This window comes from Mustela nivalis (assembly GCF_964662115.1).
Source record: "Mustela nivalis genome assembly, chromosome: 17".
NCBI classification, from domain to species: domain Eukaryota; kingdom Metazoa; phylum Chordata; class Mammalia; order Carnivora; family Mustelidae; genus Mustela; species Mustela nivalis.
In genome coordinates, this window is record NC_139036.1 from 12,075,286 (window position 1) to 12,091,851 (window position 16,566).

The window sequence follows — 16,566 nt, forward strand, 5'->3', positions numbered from 1 at the left end:
CTACATTTCCTTGTTCTGGGGGAGATGGGGGGAGATGGAAGGTGTGGTGTGGGACAGTCCTATGTGGAGAGAAGATACGATGGTTAGGAGTGGGTATTTGACCCAGAAGTCAGTTATTGACAGTTTTTTCCCTTTCTGATTTTGAGTGGAAGATAATAGGGCAGCCTTATTTTCTAAACCAGCAATTAACCTTGGCACAAGATCCTGTGTCAGAGAAGAATGTTTAGATTTGTAGAAAACGGCCATGGCATAGTCCTAAGTGGAGCTGAAGAAGTAATGGTCATAAAATTAAATCTTCTGAGTCTCTAATGAGGCCATGGTCAACCTGGGACAGTTAGTAGAAAATTCTGTTTAATTTCTCTTCTGTGTGTGTGTGTGCGTGCACGCATGCCCATGCACACATGATAGACAGAGATACAGACAAAAATGAAGAAGATTCTAGGAATGAGCTTAAGGCTGGCTGAAGCAAACGGCTTTTTTCTGGAATAAAGTTTATCTGGAATCATCCTGCCATTTTTTAGGTGCCTTGGCAAAAGAATGCAAAAGGAGTCCTTGTAGAAGGTCAATAGAAGCTAAGGCAAATTTCTATGAGCAGAAGTTATAGGTGTATTATAAAATGTTGAGGGGCACCTGGGTGGCTCAGTCAGTTAAGGGGCTGCCTTCAGCTCAAGTCATGAACCCCTGATCCTGGGATCAAGCCCCCACATCTGGCTCCCAGCTCAGCGGGGAGTCTGCTTCTCCTCTCCTTCTCTCTCTCCCCTTGCTTATGATCTTCCCCCCAATAAATAAATAAATAAAATCTTAGAAAAAATAAAATAAAATGTTGAGTTTCAGATAGTTTTTCCTCTGATCTTAAGTGGTTTTTTTTTTCCCCTCAATGTGTGGATGACATAAAAATATTCCAAATAGCAAAATTGCAGGGAGAACATACGGTATTTCTAACTATTTATGATGATCTTAATACTCTGTCATATTAAAATGTTTGAAAGATTTGGTTTTATTTTTTAGGACCAAACATACTGGTAGATATTTGTTCTAGCTAAGAACAGCATTGGCCCACAAACATCACAAACCAGGACTGCTTTTTCAAAGTGTGGAAATCTTTTGATTTATTTGGTGTCCTAGAGAAATAGGCTCTCTATCCTTTATTGTTAAGCATTTTGTTTGTTTCAAATAATTACCTATACTTGGATACTTAGCTTGCCCCAGGAGATCCCTGATTTCACACCAAATTATCAACAACTGAATAACGAGGATGACTTTAAATTTGCTTATATTGTTTGACAACTTGTTTTTAAGTTAAATTACTCTTGTTTAAAACCATCTGAGAACAAAAAAGGATTTTAAGTTGTGATAGCAATTTTAAAGATTGTAGTATATCTGCAAACAACTACGTTAGTAGGTCACTCAGGAAGAGAGTTGAATACAGAAAAAAGAGACTGAGTATGCAAACCTCCATGTTGGAAATTGCTAGAAGGCAAAGATGAATTCACAGCCAAGTAACATTAAGGTCAAACAAATGAATGGATAGCAAACAGTTTATGGGAGACATGAATGCAAAGCAGGTGCTAAGAAGAATGTTGACACAAGATTTTTCATGGGTCTTTTGTGTTTCTGCATGTCTTCCCAGCAAGACACTGACTGCCCTGGTTCCAGATTATTTTTTAAGAATGTTTGCATAGTGAACAGTCCTGGAAAATGGGGATGATCTCTTTCTAGGGACAAAAGGTAGGCATGTTTACTGCTCATTATAAAAGACTCAAGTTCCTTCAGCTCACTGTTTCTCTCCTGGAATGCAGAAAGCTGCTCAATGAAATTGAAGAAATTTGATATAATTAGAGCCTGCCTGGAGTTAGTTTGCTTATTAACTCATAGTTATAAGCCATAATAATTATCAAGATAGCTATAAATATTCTTAAAAAATAATTTTCTCAGAGTTTCACCTAGGATACATTTTGTGCAGTTGTGACAATGGAAAATATGACTTACCAACAGGATACTTGGCTATAGAACGAGTGGTTGCATATTTGAGGGAAGGATGTTCAATAAGATAAACATAGCAGGGTAATGGAGCCAAAGAAGACTGAAAAGAAATTAAAACATCTTTCTTATTATGCAAAGACCATTTGCTTTGTTCTTTCCACTGGAGAGTCAATAATGCCTTCAATATGTTTTACCACATCAGCTAAGATTAGCAAGACAGCTTTATGGAATACTCTAAGATTCAGTGTTATTATTGTAACTTGAAAACACACCAATGAATTACATATAAAATTGAATCCTGCATAGCTTTCTGGGTAGAAGGTACATTAAACAATTCTCAAGGACTGTGATCCAAGTACAGGAAATAATTTTTCCTTCTGGATGGATTTAGTTATTTTTGTTTTCACTGCTGGCTACAGTTACTATTTATTTATTTATTTTAAAAATTTTTTAAAAAATTTATTTTCAGCATAACCATATTCATTGTTTTTGCACCACACCCAGTGCTCCATGCAATCCGTGCCCTCTCTAATACCCACCACCTGGTTCCCCCAACCTCCCACCCCCCACCCCTTCAAAACTCTCAGATTGTTTTTCAGAGTCCATAGTCTCTCATGGTTCACCTCCCCTTTCAATTTCCCTCAACTCCCTTCTCCTCTCTAACTCCCCTTGTCCTCCAGGCTATTTGTTATGCTCCACAAATAAGTGAAACCATATGATAATTGACTCTCTCTGCTTGACTTATTTCACTCAGCATAGTCTCTTCCAGTCCTGTCCATGTTGCTACAAAAGTTGGGTATTCATCCTTTCTGATGGAGGCATAATACTCCGTAGTGTATATGGACCACATCTTCCTTATCCATTCGTCCGCTGAAGGGCATCTTGGTTCTTTCCACAGTTTGGCGACCGTGGCCATTGCTGCTATAAACATTGGGGTACAGATGGCCCTTCTTTTCACGACATCTGTATCCTTGGGGTAAATACCCAGGAGTGCAATTGCAGGGTCATAGGGAAGCTCTATTTTTAATTTCTTGAGGAATCTCCACACTGTTCTCCAAAGAGGCTGCACCAACTTGCATTCCCACCAACAGTGGAAGAGGGTTCCCCATTCTCCACATCCCCTCCAACACATGTTGTTTCCTTCTTGCTAATTTTGGCCATTCTAAGTGGTGTAAGGTGGTATCTCAATGTGGTTTAAATTTGAATCTCCCTGAGGGCTAGTGATGATGAACATTTTTTCATGTGTCTGATAGCCATTTGTATGTCTTCATTGGAGAAGTGTCTGTTCATATCTTCTGCCCATTTTTTGATATGACTGTCTGTTTTGTGTATGTTGAGTTTGAGGAGTTCATTATAGATCCTGGATATCAACCTTTAGTCTGTACTGTCATTTGCAAATATCTTCTCCCATTCCGTGGGTTGCCTCTTTGTTTTGTTGACTGTTTCCCTTGCTGTGCAGAAGCTTTTGATTTTGATGAAGTCCCCAAAATTCATTTTCGCTTTTGTTTCCTTTGCCTTTGGAGACATATCTTGAAAGAAGTTGCTGTGGCTGATATCGAAGAGGTTACTGCCCATGTTATCCTCTAGGATTCTGATGGATTCCTGTCTCACATTGAGGTCTTTTATCCATTTCAAGTTTATCTTTGTGTACAGTGTAAGAGAATGGTATGGGCTCTCTACTCTGTTCCACTGGTCTATGTGTCTGTTTTTATGCCAGTACCATGCTGTCTTGGTGATCACAGCTTTGTAGTAAAGCTTGAAATCAGGTAACATGATGCCCCCAGTTTTATTTTTGTTTTTCAACATTTCCTTAGCGATTAGGGATCTCTTCTGATTCCATACAAATTTTTGGATTATTTGCTCCAGCTCTTTGAAAAATACTGGTGGAATTTTGATTGGAATGGCATTAAAAGTATAGATTGCTCTAGGCAATATATACATTTTAACAATGTTTATTCTTCCGATCCAAGAGCATGGAATGGTCTTCCATCTTTTTGTGTCTTCTTCAATTTCTTTCATGAGTGTTCTGTAGTTCCTCGAGTACAGATCCTTTACCTCTTTGGTTAGGTTTATTCCCAGGTATCTTATGGTTCTTGGTGCTATAGTAAATTGAATCGATGCTCTAATTTCCCTTTCTGTATTTTCATTGTTAGTGTATAAGAAAGCCGCTGATTTCTGTACATTGACTTTGGATCCTGCCATGTTGTTAAATTGTTGTATGAGTTCTAGTAGTTTGGGGTGGAGTATTTTGGGTTTTCCATATTAAGAATCATGTCATCTGCGAAGAGAGAGAGTTTGACTTCTTCATTGCCAATTTGGATACCTTTTATTTCTCTTTGCTGTCTGATTGCTGTTGCTAGGACTTCTAATACTATGTTGAACAAAAGTGGTGAAAGTGGGCATCCTTGTCTTGTTCCTGATCTCAACGGGAAGGCTGCAAGCTTTTTCCCATTGAGGATGATATTTGCTGTGGGTCTTTCATAGATAGATTGTATGAAGTTCAGGAATGTTCCCTCTATCCTTATACTTTGAAGCATTTTAATCAGGAATGGATGCTGGATTTTGTCAAATGCTTTTTCTGCATCAATTGAGAGGACCATGTGGTTCTTCTCTCTTCTCATATTAATTTGTTCTATCACATTGATTGATTTGTGAATGTTGAACCATCCTTGTAGCCCAGGAATGAATCCCACCTGATCATGGTGGATAATCTTTTTAATGTGCTGTTGGATCCTGTTTGCTAGGATCTTGTTGAGAATCTTAGCATCCATATTCATCAGTGATATTGGTCTGAAATTCTTTTTGGTAGGGTCCTTGCCTGGTTTGGGGATCAAGGTAATGCTGGCTTCATAGAAAGAGTCTGGAAATTTTCCTTCTGCTTCAATTTTTTGAAATAGCTTCAGGAGAATAGGTGTTATTTTTTCTTGAAAGTTTGGTAGAATTCCCCAGGGAATCCATCAGGTCCTGGGCTCTTGTTTTTTGGGAGGTTTTTGATCACTGCTTCAATCTTGTTACTAAATATCGGTCTATTCAGGTTGTCAATTTCTTCCTGGTTCAATTTTGGGAGTTTATAGTTTTTCAGGAATGCATCCATTTCATCTAGGTTGCTTAGCTTATTGGCATATAACTGTTGATAATAACGTCTGATGATTGCTTCTACTTCCTTGGTGTTAGTTGTGATCTCTCCCTTTTCATTCATAATTTTATGAATTTGGGATTTGTCTCTTTTCTTTTGGATTAGTGTGGCCAATGGTCAACTGATATAAAAAGACTGAGATTATTCCCTGCACATTCTCAGATCACAATGCTTTGAAACTTGAGCTCAATCACAAGGAAAAGTTCGGAAGGAACTCAAACACCTGGAAGCTAAAGACCACCTTGTTTAAGAATGCTTGGATCAACCAGGAGATCAAAGAAGAACTTAAACAATTCATGAAAACCAATGAGAATGAAGACACTTCAGTCCAAAACCTATGGGATACAGCAAAAGCGGTCCTAAGGGGGAAACACATAGCCATCCAAGCCTCCCTCAAAGAAATTGAAAAATCCCAAACACACCAGCTGTCTCTACATCTTAAAGAACTGGAGAATCAACAACAAATCAAAGCAACTCCACACATAAGAAGGGAAATAATCAAGATTAGAGCTGACATCAATGAGGTAGAAAGCAGAGATACAGTAGAACATATCAATGAAACTAGAAGCTGTTTTTTTGAAAGAATCAATAAGATCGATCAACCATTGGCTACAGTTACTATTTAGCTTTGTATTGATCACATAATGAATTCTGTTTCCACCCCTACAGTCCAGGTCTGTGTAGATGTTGGGTGACTTCCCCCACCTCCACTTATCTGAGTGAGAATTCAAGAAATTCCTCCAGGTTTTGATGACAATGTCAGCCATGCTGCTTCTACACTTGGCAACCAGAGCATTCGACTCTCCCTTCAATAAGCATTAAAGAATTGCTCCATTATGATCTCCATCCAGAACTACTATCTACTTATTATCAAAAACTCAAGGGAAATGAAAATAACAATTATTCTTTACTGTATGCTAGGTTTGAGGGTAAATGCTTTAAATACTTAAAGACTTCTCATTTAAGGCTTTAACAGCTATATGGGTAAGTGTTGCTGTCATGCCCATTTTATACAACAAGGAAAGTACAGTTTTGGGAGTGGGGTATCTTGTCCAAGGTTAGTGAGTAAGAAAGCAAGGATTATAAACTTAGGTTCTGGGGCGCCTGGGTGGCTCAGTGGGTTAAAGCCTCTGCCTTTGGCTCTGGTCATGATGCCAGGGTCCTAGGATCGAGCCCCGCACTGGGCTCTCTGCTGAGCAGAGAGCCTGCTTTCTTCTCTCTCTCTCTGCCTGCCTCTCTGCCTGCTTGTGATCTCTATCTGTCAAAAAAAAAAAAAAAAAAGACACTTATAAACCTAGGTTCTCCCGGCTCTGTGCGTCAAACTCTTTCGCTAGATCATACTAGCACTCTGGAAGGAAGAGTACCCATTACACAGAGAGTTTATTATTAGAGGTTATTATTTGTGGTGTTGCTGTGGTTTAGCAATTCTCTAGCTATAGGCACTGGATTGCTGAATTTTTCATCCTGTAAATTTCTGAGCCTTAAAATGATTAACTTTAAGTAAAACTCTGAAATTTGGGATAGGGTTATCTGAGTAGATTCCCTAAAGAATACTGAATCCCAGAGCCCTCTTGGTCTGTTAGAATCAACCACTCTGGGACAACAAGGATAGGGTAGACTGAGGAGCATATGAAAGGTTCAATGGTGCTACTTGCCTTGTAAACTGGTAATTTTCTTCCTCAAGATCTGGCATCGACTTTTCCTGGTTATTAAACTAATAACTAGGAAGTTACAGTAAAACTAAGAAAGATAGGTTTTATTAAAGGAATTAAAGAATTATTAACTGAAAGGGCTACAGGGTTGACAAAAAAAATGATTAACTTTATCAAGTACTAGAAGAACAGATGTGTGCTGGCGTATCTGAATCAAATGCAGACAAAGGCAGAAATAAAAAGAGCCACTCCTTTTAACACTGACCTTTAGTCAACATTAAATGACTATTTCTTGAGCTTCCTAAAACTGGAATTGAACTACTTCAACCACACCAATTTAAACGTTGGTATTAATTTTACCAAATAGCCTATGACTTGGTGGCTGTCTGGATAAAAGACTTATAATTTTACAGACACATGTATCTACAACGGTCTCATTATTTTATTCACTGTATTTATTATTTTACTCATTTCCTCACCTTTTGTCCTGCTTGTCAACACTGTCTCTATTCTAGTGTCCTTCTCATTCCCTCCTCTCTCTTGGACACTCCCTCATCTCCTGATCCTTTTTGGTTGTCTTATACCAATAACTGGCTTAAAAGTACAGGAACTATGCTAACATATAAATTAATAACATTGACATTACCTTAATATAATGAAACATCTGAATTAAAAAGTCATTTCTGGAATCTTCAAGAATAAGAGTGCATCCCATGTTAGACGTAGTGTTGTGAAGGTCAAAAATAATGTCATAGGAATCTTCATTGTCTTTTGGTCCAAACAAATGATTTATTTCTTGAGCCCTTCTCACTTCATATGGCAAATCCTTTGACATTGTTTTGCTGTTATTAGCAGAAAGAAAAAGATTAACATTATCTGTGGCCAAGATAACATAAATATCTAATAAGAACATAGTATATAAGGAAACAGTTGCCAAACCTTTAATATGAAAAAATCTGTAAGGGAAGTGGAACTTATCTGAAAACTTCATAAATAAAAAAGTTCCTTTTTTTTCTCCATTTGATTTTATGTAATGGTGCACTGGTCTGCTCACAAATAATAGTTGATTTATGTGGCTGATCCCAGAAAAGACATTTCAAATAGAATTTACCATCTGACTTCAATGTTGAACAAAATTTATTCATTAATTTAATCAACAGTTTTTAAAAAGTTATGTGCACTGGGCTATTTTATGGCGCTACACCATCAAACACACATTAAATTTCTTCTTCCTCTCACTGATTTTCTAGTGCATGAAAATAGTCAAACTTAGGTGATCATGTTATCTAATTAGGGATAGAGATCAGGGAACCACTAGTGGTCTACGGCAAGCTTGACAACATCTGTTAAGCTCTAAGAAAATGCAAAATTTTGCAGGTATATGCATATATATGTTTTTTTCTGGGATGAGTTTTTATTGAATTCTCAAATGAGTATCTCCTCTTACTCTTTAGGATACTTTTTTTTTCTTACTGTACAGGATGATAAGTTTATTATTCCTCATTAAACAATGGTTTAATTCAACCGCTTCTCTGTAATTCCATCTATTTCTGTTCCCTGACTATTTTTGTTGGTATCATCAAGGGACCTACAGTTTGAACCTGGGTAATTTCTGCCTGAAATATAATCAAGCAGTCAAAAACGAAGCAGCCATTTTTGACCATAAACCAAAACTATGAGGACAAAAGCTTTATAGTAAGGATGGTACAGTGGGAAGACAGAAGAGACCTGTGACACTAATGATATTATTGAACCACTGCAACCATTGCTGGACTGCCCACCTCTTCACTTATTTGTGAAAAAGAAAACATTTATTTAAGCCACTGTTTTCAGGTTTTTATATGCAACCAAACAAAGTTCCTGATGGATAGAGAAGCATTTTATTTTTTTTTAAGATTTATTTATTTATTTTAGGGAGGAGGAGCAGAGGAAGAGGGAAAAAGAGAATCTCAAGCAGACTTTCCTCTGAGCATGGAGCCCGACGTGGGGATTTATCCCAGAACGCTAAGATCATGACCTAAGCTTCAATCAAGAGTCAGTCACTCAACAATTAAGCCACCCAGATATGTGTTTTAAAAGTTAATTCAGAGAACAACACTGCGAGTTTCCTCTACCCCAAACTGATTTGCTTCTAATTCTCCCTCAGGTGAATAATTGGCATCACTAGCCACCCAGTTGCTCAGAGCTGAGGACTGGAGTCTTAAAAGACAATGGACACTGCGTTTTCACGGCTGGGGTCCAGGTCTCATAGGAGGAGTCCCAAGGGATGAAGCTGAAACAATACGCAGGGGCAAGCTCCAAAAAGGCACAGCAACAATACTAAGTTACTTAAATCTTTGCTGGATAGGAGATTTTTGAAGAATTTTCAGCTGAGGACAGACATGATAAGATTTGCTGGTCGGGGGGCACCTGGGTGGCTCAGTGGGTTAAAGCCTCTGCCTTCAGCTCAGGTCATGATCCCAGGGTCCTGGGATTGAGCCCTACATCAGGCTCTCTGCTCATCGGGGAGCCTGCTTCCTCCTCTCTCTCTCTGCCTGCCTCTCTGCCTACTTGTGATCTCTGTCTGTCAAATAAATAAAATCTTTAAAAAAACAAAAAAGATCTGCCGGTCAGGTTGATCCCTATGAGTGAATAGCAGGAAGGACTGGAGTAGGGCTAGATGCTGAGATTCTTTACGAGGCTACTTTCACTGTCCACAGAAGAAATAAACCAAGGAATTGAGAATGCAGAGGAAGATTGGATTTGCATAATATTCAATACTTGAATAAATGGGAAGATTTAGTGACTTAGTAGACATGGGGCTTGAGGAACAGGGAAGGTTCCAAGTTGATTTCCATAAGGGATTTGGTGGGGACTGGTGACATCAATGAGAGGGTAAATACAGGAAAAGAAACAGATTTGGGAGCGGGAAGACTGGAGAATGTAATTAGCTTATCTATAAGTTTTATAACCACCCTGACAGAGAACTGTCTAGCCTTTAAAGAGTATTCAAGTATAAGAACTAGAAAATGAATTTAATTTAAAAGACTGCTCTCATTGAAAATGTATACTATCGAGTGGTCATAAGAAGAAGACTCACCCCTGTTCATTTCAGAGTTATTTAAGAAGTTAACATTTGAGAAATTGCCTAAAAGAGTTATTCTTCAACAAATTCTTTTTTTTTTAATATTTTGTTTTTATTCATTTGACAGAGAGAAAGATATCAGGCAGAGAGGCAGGCAGAGAGAGCAGGGGAAGAAGGCTCTCCATTGAGCAAAGAGCCCAATGTGGGGCTTGATCCCAGGACCCTGGGATCATGACCTGAGCCAAAGGCAGAGGCTTAACCCACTGAGCCACTCAGGTGCCCCTCTTCAACAAATTCTTATAAGAGTTAGTTAAAAGCTATTTTAGGTGACTAGATAAACCTTAATTGTATCAACATAAGCTCAATCATGAAGATAAAGTATTCCTGAAATTAAAATATATGCCAGTAAAAAATATTATTTGATTCACAGAACATAACTAATTATAATTTTCCCTAGAAAATATCTATTTCTTGGGGCTCCTGGGTGGCTCAGTTGGTTAAGCAGTTGCCTTTGGCTCAGATCATGATCCCAGGGTCCTGGGATCGAGCCCCACACTGGGTTCCCTCCTCAGCAGAGAGCCTGCTTCTCCCTCTCCCTGCTGCTCTGCCTAATTGTGCTATCTCTTTGTCAAATAAATTAAAAAAAAAACCTTTAAAAAAATATCTATTTCATAAAGTGAGGCATACTTGAACTAAAAGTCACAACCATCTTTTGATTGGCTGTGAGATTAAATTTAAGAAACTCTAAACTGAATTTAGTCTTTATTAGAAAATGAGTACATAAATCAGTGCTGTATTTGTTGTTCCTTTGCATGTCTTCTATCTTAGTAGTCTTCCTACTTGATGTTGGCAAAAACTGTTTTGTACATAGTTTTGTACTCCTACGGTACCTGGCACAGTGCCCCATAAAGAGTAGGTGTTTAATAATATTTTTAGGTAAATAAAAGTGATAAGAGGCAAATAATACTTAGAGGCTTATATATCTATATCTACACTAGGACCTACAAAGATGTAAACAAAGGCAAAATACTTATTATTTATATTATGTATCATAACGAATACCTAGAGTATTATTATTGTATATTGTGTGCAATGTATTATAAGCCAGTTGCAATTTAAATTCAGAACATGCAGGTGAAGTATCTTTAACTCTCAGTGATCCTCCACTGAAGCCAGTACATCTACTCCTCATTTCACAGCGTGGCCTGATCTTTTTTTTTTTTGATGATGGGCATTTATTCACATTTTTCATTAAATATTAATTGAAATGTTACAATATTCTTGACTAGAACTTTATGTACTACCATAAACATAGTGGTATAAACACATAGTGGCGACCACCTAGAAAACTAACAAATATGTATGCAAGTGTAGTGGCCAAACACTAATAAATTTTAAGACCATTAAATCTGTTTCTTTAAAGATATGGCTTAAAAATAAAAACCATTGTTATTTTTTGTCTCAGTCTTTACAGAATGCATTTAAAAAGAAAATCAGTTAAGAACAGCCTGATGCTTTCAAAAGTTTATAAGAGAGCATGTGAATGCCCAGTTTAGGTCACAGAGAAATTCATAGTATAGTATGATTAAAAGTGAAAGTGATCTTATTCATAACAGCAATTATATGTACGGATTTGTATATCATGTGCTACACATATATATTCTCTCACATGTACCACTTTTCACACACCCATACATGTTCCCATGCATACAACACAAAATACAGTCTTACCCAAGATTTTCAGGGTCAAAAGCTCGATTCAGGTCACAGTCAACATATCTGGTACATTTCTTCACTGCTCTTGGGTTGGTAATAAATGGTTTTACTTCCAGCCCTGTTCTCTGAATCTCAGTGCCATTCTCCAGCCAGTGCTTGACTAGAAATACTCCTGTTAACTCATTCCCATGAGTTCCTCCAAAGATAGCAACCTTTTTTATGGGATCTTTAGTAACATGACAAGAAGTCATGTTTATCAAGTAGTTTTATCTGATTTCTGCAATTCAGAAAAGAGGAGATCAAATAAAACTTAATTTCTTAAGAAAAGTTTAGAAATTTAAATTTTAAATGAGACTTTAACCAAAGTGCAAAGTGCAGAGTTCTCCTGAGTGGAGTATAATTTAATATTCTGTTACAAGTTCAGAGCCCTGTTTATTATAGGGACACTCCCTTCTTTAGCCCTGCCCTTTACCATATTTGGATTAAAATATGCAGAGATTAACTAGACACAACTGTTTAACTTCTGACTCCCTCACATGGTCAGTCAATCTAAATGCAATAATAAATTAGAATCTCATACTAATACAAAAATTCTGTTTTTCTTTTAGCTAGAAGGTCACCTATTGGTGCTTCTACAATTACTTGTGATAGTAAAAATAGTTTATATTTTTCTAATTCTTAAAAATATGAAGAATTTAAAAATATATATAAAAAAGAAGTGGTTCATAATATGCATGCTATTATTTGATATTTATGTTTCCACTCACATTTGAAAACATTTCTACTCTGAAATAAGTTTAAATCCATTTCATCATCGGAGGACATTTGAATCTCACTTCCAAAAACAGCCAAAGACAGATCCTAAGAGACCTTCTCCTCTACTGAAATAGTATTCTTTCAGTAGCTTTTTCATGGTCAGAGACAACAAGAACCTAATAAATGATCCCTGGGACTTAAAAAGCTACTTTAAAATATGCTTTTATTTCTTTCTGATTGAGCTTTTGATAATTCCATCAATTTCTTTAGGAATCATCCTCATTTTTTGCCTTAATTCTAAAGGAAAAGCAACTGGGGGTAATTTTCAAGTCTTTGTAATGCTTGAAAATGTCTTGGTGGCATGCTATATATACTAACTAAATTAGGAGTTTATTGTAATACACAGTCTAGCTTACTGGCAGCACAGACTTTTCATTGGAATGTGTTACTCAATAGGCGGCCTTATTAGGGGAAACTATCCAGAATACTAAGATGATTACATTCCTTTGGAAAAATGACTCTGAACCAAATCAGATTTGATTTCATGTTCAATCATCCAGAAAGGCAAATACGTTCAAGTACTGGAAATATTATGTACTGGTAATGCCACATTGTTTGATAGGAGTACAACAAGAGAAATTCATTACAACCAAAGAAAAGTTTGATTTATAATGAAATTTCCCACATGTTATCTCAGTTTATTCATATATTCACTTTTCAAGATAGGGTGGGTGAAGTATTGACATTCCCAGTGCAGTGTTAAAGGAAAAGTCCCTCAGCTACCAGGACAAAATCGAGCTGGGACCCAAGTTTTCTGATTGTAAGCCCAGTGTTTTTTACAGAACAGGGTGCTTCCTGTTATTTTTGGACTTTCCCAAAGTTCTCATTTTGTTCTTTTGGAATTCACATAAGCAGTTACTACAGTGTGCTCAGGAAACAACAAGCATATAAACAAAACACATGTTGGAGAACATAAAATGTGACTGTTTCATAATATTTAATAAACTAATACCTATGTTCTTCCTTTAAAAAGTTGTAATACAGAGCTAGAGAAAGCAAAATAATGAAATCCAAATTTACACATTAAAATTTCCATTCTAACCTAAGAAAATGCCTCTGTAGCCTTTAATTTTCTATCCACATCAACTTACACAGAACACTTCAGTGTAGAGATTCTGAAAACAAGCCTAAATGTTAACAAATGATAGTTGTATTGTTTACTTTTGTTTTAAGCGTTGTAACTATGGTGAATTATTAACACTTGGTTATGTTTTTCTTTCTTTTCTGCTGATTGTGGTTAGTTCTGTCCTTTGCCCTAGTCTCTCTGGAAATGCTGCCTTGGTTATTTACTCGTAGCTGGCACAAATGACTGGCATTTCGAGGCTTGTTTTATGGAATTTTAACAGATCAACACTTTGAAGCACATTTAACGTTCACAAATGAAGTTTCCGTTACATGTCAAAATGAATTAACTTTTTTGAGAGTTAAAGAATTACAGCAATTCTGTCCTATACTTACCTTGTTTATTGTGTACAGTTCGTCTTCTGCGGAAAGCTTTATTAGAAAAAAAGGAGAGCATTTCCTTAGAACTAGAGCAACAGAGGCTTTTCATACTCTTATACCAAGTTAACTTCCGAAAGATTTTTAACTCCCTGTTTCCCAAAGCACACCCAATTTTTGAACTCTACAATCTAAAAATTTTTATTAGTCTAATTCTTTTTTGAAAATTCAAAGAACTGATGATATACAAAGTGGAACCCTTTCTAGTCATCACCATCTCACTATTAGGTTGAATATGTAATGTTCGGAAGTATTTAAAAGAATAAGCTTAGTAATTTCCAGCACTACAAATGTTTTGTAGGGGTGATGGTGCCTGATTTATTAGTAAAATAATGTAGTATAAAACAAAGTGAGAATAAATTTTTCATAGTCTTGGTCATTCAATAAATGCATGCAAAAAATTTTGTAGGAGACACATTTAAGTTGTTGTTTACAAAATAGTATGACTGGAGAACAAGGGGGGTCTTCTCTCCAATATTACATATAAGGAAGTTATCTCATTCATAATGCAGTTGTTCAGCAGTCATGTAATTAATCAAACTCACTATTTAAATTTTTTCCTTCCTTTGTGGCCCTCTTGCTGTCACGCATTCTGACCAACTTTCCAGATGAAAACAAATCAGTGTAGCCAAAACAAGATCAGTATAATACAGGTAATTTATACACTGCTAGTAAAGATTCCACATTGACCATGTCAGTAGTCCTGACAGACGTAACACACATGTTGCTCATAGTGGGTTTAAAGTATTTGTTTTTAATGAGAAATCCATTTTTGGGGTGTGTGTGGGATGTGTGTGTGTGTGTGTGTGTGTGTGTATGTGTGTTTGTAAGGTAAAAATCGGTTTCCCCAAAGCTTTTAGTCACTTTTAAAGGTCTCTTTTTTGGAACCATGACAACTCACAAATCTTTTCAGACATTTTACTGTATGAAATCTTTTTCAGATTAAATGAAGACACTATTCCTTCAAAGTTATTCCTTAGTTTGGCATTCATACTTCTTCTTTTTTTTTTTTTTAAAGGAGGGAGAGGGGCAGAGAGAGAAGGAGAGAGAGACTCATATGCATGTTCCACACCTAGTGGGGAGCCTGATGTAGGGCTCTATCTCACAACCCTGAGCTCATGGCAAGAGCCAAAATCAAGAGTCCGTGCCTTAATCAACTGAGCCACCCAGGTGCCCCTCATTCTTCTTCTGACTTAATCTTACAAGAGTTGGCCCTCCAACAACAGGGGTTAGGGGTGTTGACCTCCAAGCAGTTGAAAATCCTTGTATAACTTCTGACTCCCCAACAACTTAAATTACTAATAGACTACTGCTGACTGGAAGCCTTACCAAGAGACAATTAACACGTATTTTGTGTATGTATCATATACTGTCTCCTTACAATAAAGTAAGCTCAAGAAAAGAAAATGTTATTAAGAAAATCATGGCAGAGAAAATACATGTACAATATCATACTCTAAAAAAATCCATATATAGGGGCTCCTGTGTAGTTCAGTCCTTGGGCATCTCCCTTCAGCTCAGGTCATGATCCCAGGCTCTTGGGATCAAGCCCCACATCAGGCTCCCTGCTTGGTGGGAAGCCTGCTTCTCTCTCTCCCACTCCCTCTGCTTGTGTTCCCTCTCTTGCTGTGTCTCTGTCAAATAAATAAATAAATAAATAAAATCTTTAAAAAAAAAAAAAACCATGTGTAACTAGACCTGCATGGTTCAAACCTGTGCTGTTCAAGGGTCAACTGTACATGTCACATGGTTTCATAGTCCTAGGCCTGTACCAATAACCTTCCCTTCATCTCTAGACCCTCGGCACATTTCTGTTCACCTATCCCAGTCTTCAAATGGTCAGAAGTTATACTAACAACAAAACATGTCTTGTACTCCAAGTGGAGCTAGGATTACTATTTCTGGCCTCTAGTAAACATTCAGTAAATAGCAACTGTTACCCAATAAAAGCTAACATTTACTGAGCATTTACTGTGTGCCAGTACTGTTCATTCTCTATTTTAATACTTTGAGGACAGTTAATTAAATAGTTATATTGGGAAGCGAAATGTAAGTTTAGAGGAGGTCAATAACTTGCCCAAGACCAGAGGCCAGGCAGGGACCGTCTATCCTGTGAGGGTCAGAGCCCCTCACTGCACCATCCCGTTTCCTCCCCCCGGTCTCAAGTGCTAGTTCTCCACCGAGCTTGCACAGCACAGGCCCAGCCTTACTGACTCCACTTGGATTTGCAGGGCCCTCTTTTCAAACCAGCCTCAGCTCTCCCACTGGCTGCCAAGCGACTTTAATTCCCAGCTATGACCAAGGGAGTTGAAACAAACCCTATGACCTGGTTTTGAGGCCTGTGGCCTTTGAGTTACTCTCTTCTAAGTGAACTCCCAGCATCTTACAAATTGATGTCTAGAACCTAAAATATACGTGCGCGTGAGGGGGGGTGGGGGGTGTGTTGGGCCACTAGTCCTGGGTACACCTCAGCAGTGAACAGAAACAGGTGTGTCCCTACAGCCATTCCTGTGCCACGTACCCCACGTGAGTGGGAGGTGCGTTAACGTTCTCCTTCCCAAGATAGCGAGCATGTGTCCTTCTCATCGCCCACGGGCCAGAGGACACCATTTGCACCAACAACCCAAACACAGCTAACCTCTGCGCCTGCGCAATTGGAGGCGCGGGTGGCGGCGCGTCTGCGTCAAGCTCGACTTCTC

General features: G+C 37.7%; 1 protein-coding gene across 2 annotated transcripts in view; it reads right to left on the bottom strand.

The window, feature by feature from the left end:
• The window catches only part of ASPA (aspartoacylase), a 28,797-nt gene extending 12,345 nt beyond the window's left edge, over positions 1 to 16,452 (bottom strand). Inside the window, exons 1-5 of one of the 2 annotated variants that reach the window (XM_082705857.1) lie at positions 16,385 to 16,452; positions 13,826 to 13,861; positions 11,567 to 11,828; positions 7,418 to 7,613; positions 1,990 to 2,083 (exon numbers count right to left, since the gene is read on the bottom strand). In XM_082705857.1, coding sequence (XP_082561983.1) covers positions 1,990 to 2,083; positions 7,418 to 7,613; positions 11,567 to 11,802 — 526 coding nt within the window. In that variant the 5' untranslated portion in view covers positions 11,803 to 11,828; positions 13,826 to 13,861; positions 16,385 to 16,452. Of the gene's footprint in view, positions 1 to 1,989; positions 2,084 to 7,417; positions 7,614 to 11,566; positions 11,829 to 13,825; positions 13,899 to 16,384 lie in introns of those variants that run through there. The other variant, XM_082705858.1, reaches the window with a different exon arrangement.
• Positions 16,453 to 16,566: the final 114 nt, after the last annotated feature.